At 41.3% G+C, this 7,949-nt stretch overlaps 1 protein-coding gene across 1 annotated transcript in view; it reads left to right on the forward strand.

Moving 5' to 3' along the window:
- Positions 1 to 6,356: 6,356 nt before the first annotated feature.
- Positions 6,357 to 7,949, forward strand: part of LOC109287932 (schwannomin-interacting protein 1) — a 135,703-nt gene continuing 134,110 nt past the window's right edge. Inside the window, exon 1 of the mRNA XM_019503219.1 lies at positions 6,357 to 7,041. Coding sequence (XP_019358764.1) covers positions 7,009 to 7,041 — 33 coding nt within the window. The 5' untranslated portion in view covers positions 6,357 to 7,008. The remainder of the gene's footprint in view (positions 7,042 to 7,949) is intronic.

Genomic DNA, 7,949 nt, shown 5'->3' on the forward strand with positions numbered 1-7,949 from the left:
ATTTGCATGACAACTGCCTTGCAAAGCATTTTTTCAAGACCAGATTTGAAACTAAAGGCAAGCCAATAGCAGCATGTTAGGGATTTGGGAGGGGGGAAAGTAACACATCTTGTGACTTCTTAGGTAGTTTGTGCGGAAACCATGCTGCTGTTTTACTACTAGAAGTTGCACTTGGATGCATGGCACTCCTGCAGTGCTTGGATGCACACAGATTAGGCTTATACTTTCAGAGACACGGCACAAACACTCCTGGCTATTAGTGGGTTGCCTATCAGTGGAAGTCCACAATCAGTTTTTGCTTCCTACCCTGTATAAATGTGCAAGGCACAGGCAGAATGTATGCTTACTGTAACCACCTTTCTTTTCTCTTCTGATTTTTTTTTTCCAGTATTCCAGGGAATGATGATATGTGTAGCTTGTCATGATAGGCTTTGTCAGTCTCTCTCTCTCACTCCCCCCATACATCTCTATTTGAGAGAAATCCCAACTGCAAAGTCCATCAAAATAAGGCTACTTTCAGATTATTTTTCATAATCTTATATAGCCTTTTAAGATTTTGTGTTCAGTCCTTTTTCTGGGGTGTTGTAATGTGTTTAATCTTGTATTTGGCATATATGCTTCAGTTCTACATGTCCAGTCAAACTTTATAAACCTGTTTAGTTACTGCAAGAATTTTTTCTGGTTCTTGGCCCTGGATGTCTTGCTTCTAAATAGTATTTCTGTTGTACAGTCATAGTTCACTGTATTACAGACTGATTGAAGTGCAGACAGACTCCTGTTTCTTCTGACCCACACTTTTGAGAGAGAGGGGCAGGGTGAGAAAACAGCTGATTTTATTCTTCCTGTTCAGAGTGGAGTTAGTCTGTGATACCTTTGTTTGAGTTGGGTATGATGCAGGTAGGTGTGATGGCTGGAAGTCCTCCCTTCTTCCCCAATGCTGTTTGCTACCGATCTAAACTACACCGCTTATAGAAAACCATGTAACTTAGATTGGTTCTGCCTCAGGCTTTTTGAATGACTGTACCTAGCCTTTCTGTCTGAGGTCTCTGATCCCCTGGTAGAAGACAAGGGATAAGTAAAGCATTCTGTGCTCCTCCACTCCACTAAACCTTGTACCTCTGAAGGAGTCAGCCTCTGTGTTGGTGTGCAGGAGCAGACAGTGTTCATTCTGTATCTCTTGTTCCTTCATTTTCCATGGGAAATCAAAAAGCTGCTGGCATCTATCTAGATACCAGTGCACATGCTTAGGGAAGGTTCTCCATGATTCAGATTTTTTATAGGCTGAAATCTCAGGTTCTTCCTCTGCTAACTATTGGATGCTGAAGACTGCCTAGCCTCCCTGTACTGCTTCATATTATGCAGAGGAAATGGATATCCATTCCCTCCCTCTCCCCATGCCACCTGATTGTAGAAGTGTTTCTCCTCACATACCCCTTCCTTTTGTGGGGAGAGTTAAGGATCTCCATCCAGGTCTTTATTTCTCCATGCTGAAATGGGCAAGCAGGCATCTTCCCGATCTCCCTAGGTTCTTTAAGAGGATGGGGGAGCAGCAAAGCACAAGGGTGCCCTCTATTCCACACCTTCCAGTGTTCTTCCCTTTGATTATACAGAAAACTTGGCGTGGGGGGAAGGGGTATGTTTTAAAGTCAAATTGCTACTGTAAGTAAAGAACTGCAGTCCAAGGTCATACAGGAAGTATGTGGCAGACCCCAAGCTTCCTGGAATTGAATCCAAGCTTCCTTAGTCTCACACTAGTTCCACAAAGATGAGAATTTCCTTTTTTTAAATTAAAATTCAGATAACATGACAGAACTAGATCTAAGTTGTTTACCAAAGTCGGACTGGACCATCAAGTATAATCATTCAAACTCGAATCTGAGAAGTGGGCACAGACTACGATGATTCTGTCCCTTAAGAATTGACTAAATCAGATGGGAACAAGGTCATGTGCATTGTTTTTTCTATCTTGTCAGGTGCATGGGATTTTTAAATAACATTTTCTCTTGTAAAGCCGGAAACTTGATCAGTCTCTGAATCCTTTTTGAATGTGAAAATCCTAAGGTGAAACTTGTTAGAAAAAGAGCGTTGAACAAACATGGAATTGATTAATTTATTGGCAAAGTTGAGTGAAATTGTACTGGCTGTAGGTGTTTATATAGCCTCAGACCCCTACCAAGAGACCGCCGATATACAGGTGGTGTGGACCCTAGGGTAAGATTGCCCAACCTGCCTAGAGGGTAATCTTTATTCTCTCGCCCACCATGACATGATGTAATAACTTCTTAGGAGGCAGTTCCCCATGGGTGATCTTCCTGGTCCCAATCTCTGTCTTTGTGGGACTCCAAACTTCCCCTTTACCTCACCCTAACCACTCCAGTCTTTGATGGAGTTGAATTTGGCCAAGACCTGATGACAAGTGCCCCAGTGGCTCAAAATATAAAGCTGTCAGTGGCTACCAGCCTGTAACCAGGCCAACCATAATTCTGGCTCTGATTGTGCCTACACTACTTTACAGTCCAGGGTCCTTAGTTGGATTCCTAACAACATAAATGATATATGGATTCCTAACAACATAAATGAAATCCACAGTCTCTTAGTCCTTATCTTCAAGGCCTGGCTGATCAGCCAAAAACCTCACAGTGCCCTGATCCCTTCTTCAGGACACAGTCTCCAGTCTGTTAATCTATCTGCTCTGCTTCTCTCCCCTCTGGAACAGAGCATGACACTGTCAGGGGGAGCAGTCCCATCACCTGGGCCCCTTGCCCGATTGACCACCACCCAGGTTTCCCCTGACCTTATAGAAGAATCACCGCCATTTGTTTTGCCACAGTCCTCAGCAGCTGCTCCTGCATCTGACGGTATCTGTCTTAGAGCAGGCACTCCTCCAAGCTCCCCATCTTCTAGGTCATCTCAACAGCGCTACAGGCAATGTGCGCTGCTCCTGCTCCAGGAACTGCTCTGCCACTCGTCTGTGCTGCTTGTCGTGAAGTGACCCCCTCTGCTCCTCTCCAGGGCCAGAAATACTTCCTGGCAGCCACTCTCCGCCAATCCAGAGCATCAGGCTGCTCTGGAAGTGCTGCAGTATCTGCCACACACTGCCTCCGTGAGCTGCTCGCAGCCAGATCAGTCATGCATACTGCACGCTCCCTTCGCTTTCTTCTTCTTCAGAGAAATGCAAAAGATAAAGGAGAAATTAGATTTCAAAAGGTGCTTTGGCAGTAGTAATTCAAAATGGTATTCATAATACTGGTATGAGGGTTATGGTAGTAGTGAAAGGCTAATGAGAATATATATATATGAGCCTGGAAAAGCGTAGGCTCAGGGGGGACCTGGTGGCAGCCTATAAGGACATCAGGATCTGGGGGAACACCTGTTCACCAGAGTGTCCCAAGGGATGACAAGGTCCAACGGTCACAAACTCCTCCAAGACTGTTTCAGGCTGGACATAAGGAAAAGCTTCTTTACTGTCTGAACCCCCAAGGCCTGGAATAGGCTCCCTCCAGAGGTGGTGCAAGCACCTACTCTGGACTCCTTTAAGAAGTGTTTGGATGCTTACCTTGCTGGGATCCTTTGACCCTAGCTGATTTCCTGCCCTTGGGGCAGGGGGCTGGACTTGATGATCTCCCAAGGTCCTTTCCAGCCCTAATGTCTGTGAAATCTATAAAAAGGTCAAGAATAGAACCTAAAAGAAATCTATATAGTAATGGAAGGAAAAAAGAGAGAGATTTTTTCCCCTGCTCCTCAGTTCCCCCCCACCCCAGAGGATGCTCCTTTTACTGCTTGAGTCTGCTCTACTTACATCTTTTTGCTCACAGCTTTTCCATGTGATCCCCATCAGATATTCGGCATGTGGATGAACAGGTGAATCACTGTGTGTGTCTCAGGAGGAAAGAAAAAATGTTTTCTTTGATAGATGGCCACAGTTTTAGAAATGCCGTCAGTCTGAATTTACTAACTACAATTACTGCTTTCTTTTACTCTGTATTTAACATCAGCAACTGCCATGTCTATCAGAGCTAAGAGTATGACTAGCTTTGTGTAGAGATGAGGTCAAATGCTTGTGCTATCCATGGGCTTTCCACAATTATAAGAAAAGCTTGATTTCTCATTTTGAAACATCTGTAAGTGTTGGCTTGACTGTATTGGAAAGTGGCAAGCTGGGTGGGGGGGATTCTTTTAAAGAATAATGGAACACTTTTTAAAGGATTATAAACATTAGCCAAGAAATTTTAAATTCCTTTAAATACCAGGATGTCACCCTGGCATGATGTGCTAAATAATTTGAGCATCACTATCATTGCTTCTGGGCCTGGGAGGTTAATTCCCCTCAATTTTTTTTAACATTTAGCTAGTTTGTGGATGTATGCAAAAGTGTTGACTTAACAAATTTTCCACGTTTATTTCTTTTTGGGGCAGCACTTCTAACTACAGCATTAAGCACAGATTGAAGAGAGACTGCCCACGTGCCTATACACCAGCTCTAACTGGCATAGATCGTGCTATGGTTTCTGCTGCTTTAAGACTCCTCTGCAGCTTCCTAAACCTTTAGCTGATGAAGAAGAAATTACATATTTTCAGAAGATATTTAATGCTCAGAATACTCCTTGAAAATACATCTGGGCTAATCTCATCACCCAGCTGCTGGAAGTTTGCTGCCAATATTTCTTCTTGTTCTCTGTTCAAGTCCTGAGACTTAGCTGTGTCATAAGGAATAACAAATGTGTCATGGCATGATTTATGTACCGAGTATCTGTTGTAATACAGCCTTCTTTTGTGAATGGGAAGCAGTCCCTTACTATCCACAGCTTCACTAATGGGTCTAACAAAATCAGCAGTATAGACTTAATGCTGTTTTTTTCATTATGCCTCTGTGGATGATAATTAGTATCAATGGAGTATATTTTCTGATCTGTGCACATTGCATAGACCATAAAAACTTGAAAAATAGAAAGCTGGCATAGCTAGATGACTTCTACCTTGTAAAAAAGACTTTAGTGCTTGTGATAGTTGGGAGAGTGATGGCACCACAACAGAAATAATTCTCTTGTCCTCAGGATCAGTTTACAGTGGGCAGTGGTGATACTAGGTTGTTCTTGGCAGCTCCTGGGATTCTTCCTCAGCCCTGATCTAGAGTAGCGTTCTGTCGGGTTAAGAGGCTGGTGCAGTTCCTGCGTCCTTTTTCCCATTCCCAGCCTTCATTTTCATCTGCTTTACTGTCAAGAAGCATGCTGCTTACAGCATGGTGTATGCATCTGCTGACTTCCTATGGACTGCTGAGTAGTCTTCACACACAGAGTTCTTGGTTACTACTCAATGAATCGGGCTTTAAACAGTAAGAAGCCAAATCTTGTGTATCCCATGAACTGCCTCCTAAATCAGTCAGGTCTTACAGTCATCTTTGATTTGCATAAACTGGTAGAGTTTCTTTCTTCTGGAGGCTGCAGGGTCCCCTTCAGAAGGGAAAACAACCTGTAGGGGAGAGAAGCATGTCTGTGACAGTAGAACCAAGTGCTTCCTTTATGTTGGGGTTCTACATGCACATCTTGCTAATTTTTATTCTGGTTACTGAGACTTTTAGGAGAGACTGCAGTGTAGAGTTATAAATCTGACAGTTTATTGGCTTTGGGTTGGAGGTGAAGAGCATGTTTTAAGGAGGAGCAGATTTCTTCAGCCCTCCTTTTAAAGCTGTAGGGGGCTGCCTGGAAGAACATGCACATGCAGGTGAAGATTGGGAGGAGCAATTAAGGGGGCCATTAAGCCTCTGTCTTGAAACATGTGAAAAGGTAAAGCAAGGGTTCCTGTATACTTTGCAGGCAAGCTGTTCTAGAGCCCTTCCTTGGTCAGAGTGGGGTAGGAGGTAGTGAGAACTGGAATTTTATTAATATGGTTGGTTTAGCTTAGTTTTGGCCTAACTCAGTATTACTGCTGTGTGAATGAAGTTTTCATCTCATATGGTATGTTATCTGTCCTACATAGGCAGCAAAAGTTCACTTGTGCATGAGCGCATTGGTAGATATTTGAATCTTAATAAGAATATTAGTTCAATTCTGCCTCCCTGGAGTGCTGAGTTCCTTTGTTCTTTTGAGAGATATTTGTACTTTGATAGAAGATCACCAAACAGTTAAAGGAGTAACAGGCAGGAATTTGTCATGCTTCTATAGCATACGGTTGTCAGCTTTGGTCTCGGAGAAGTCAGTATTTGATGTTCATTTTGAAAATGAGCATCTGCCTTAAAATACCAAGCTTAGAATGACTTTGTATGTTTGTTGTCCCTACAGTGAAGTACGAAAGGATGAATATTGAATGATCTTTCATCTGATCATTTTTCTGATCAGAGCTCTATCATTTAATTAAATTAGTTCATTTGAATCATTTTAACTCTTTACAAGATTATTTAGCAAGCTGTTTTGAATGGTAAAAATGATTTGTTTTGGCAAGAGAGCTTTACAAGGCATAGTCAATATCTGATTTACATTCTGGATGACAGCAAAAATGAATATTTTTCCTTAGCCATAGAAAATATTATGACTTCAACTAAAAAATGAATTTGCTTGCTTTACATGTGTATTTTTCCTACGAAATTGGCTGTAATAGTTTAGGTGAGGTAATGTAATGGCTGATGCATCATTGATTCATTCACAGACTAATGTGGCAAAGTGGCAGTGTACTTTGGCCACTTTCCACCCAGATCAAAGGTTAGATGAGGCTGGCAATATATTAATGACTTTACCAAAGTGTGCAGTGTCATTTATAGAGAAAACATTCTTATGCACACTTCGGAGTATGTGTGTGTTTGTTGAAGACCATTTAGATTTACAAAGATTGGAATGATTCTTTTCCCCCTGAAACCACTCTTGGCAAGATCACTCTGGTTATTACATTTGCCTTAGTTTACTTTCTGGTTCTGCAACAAAGCCTTTCATTAAAGAAAGTGCTAACCACATGGAACGCTAAAAGTTTTGATAAATGAGTACATATGTATTCATGTTACATTAAGCGTTCTGTATTATGGATAAGCTGGCAACTCTTCATAATCGTTGGGTAAGTAAACATGTACTACATAGAGGTAACTAAAATGAATTGACAGTTGGATTGCGCAAAGTCTTTGAGTAGCTTCTAGCAAAAAGTGTCTTTTTAATATGTTTGCTTGTAGTTTGGAAACTGCTGTTTTTTACTGAAATTACTGAAAGCTAAGTAACCCAGTACTACTTAAAAATAGAGTACTTTACATTCAGTGTAGAAAATAGAATACACGATTTTAATATGTTGCTGAAATGACTAACAGTTTTTCTAAATCAGGCTTTCTTGGTTCATTTTGTTAGGGTAAAGCTTACTTTAAAACTTAATTTTGGCACCAAGATATTTTGCAGTCTAGTGTCTTAAAAAGAAAACACTGATTTTTCCTTCAGACTTCCACTTAAAGAGAGCAAACAGCAGCAGACAGCAGAAATACACACTTGAAATCAGAGTAATTTATTTATATTTATTTATGTATCTTGTACTTGAGCACTGGGTGCAATAAATGAAAGGGTTAGGGTTTTTAATGCTCATAACTGAGCATGTTAAACAGTTATTTTTAAATTTGAAATGAAGCAGTAACTTTTTGCCTTTCAGCAAAATTGGATGTTAGGTATAACATCTGGCATTACAGAAAATTATAGTATCTTTTTACAAAATGTTTTGTAAGCAGAAGCTAGTATGTTGAAAAGTATAAGAGAAATGTGTTCATGCAGGAGGTCTTAAAATGACTTTTGCATATAGGAATACACATTAGGTGTGCACCAATAAAGATTTTCTTGGCCAATACCAATAGCCAATTATTAACCAGCCATATCAGCTGATACCAATCTGATGCCTGGCTGCAGTTCTGTAAATTGGTTAGCAGGGAGAGCAGCTCCCTGTAGGTAAATCTGTGGAAGGGAAGGCATGTGGGAGGAGGGAAGGGGTGT

Source organism: Gavialis gangeticus, unplaced genomic scaffold (genome assembly GCF_001723915.1).
Source record: "Gavialis gangeticus isolate Ggan-Ray unplaced genomic scaffold, GavGan_comp1, whole genome shotgun sequence".
Classification (NCBI taxonomy): Eukaryota; Metazoa; Chordata; order Crocodylia; family Gavialidae; genus Gavialis; species Gavialis gangeticus.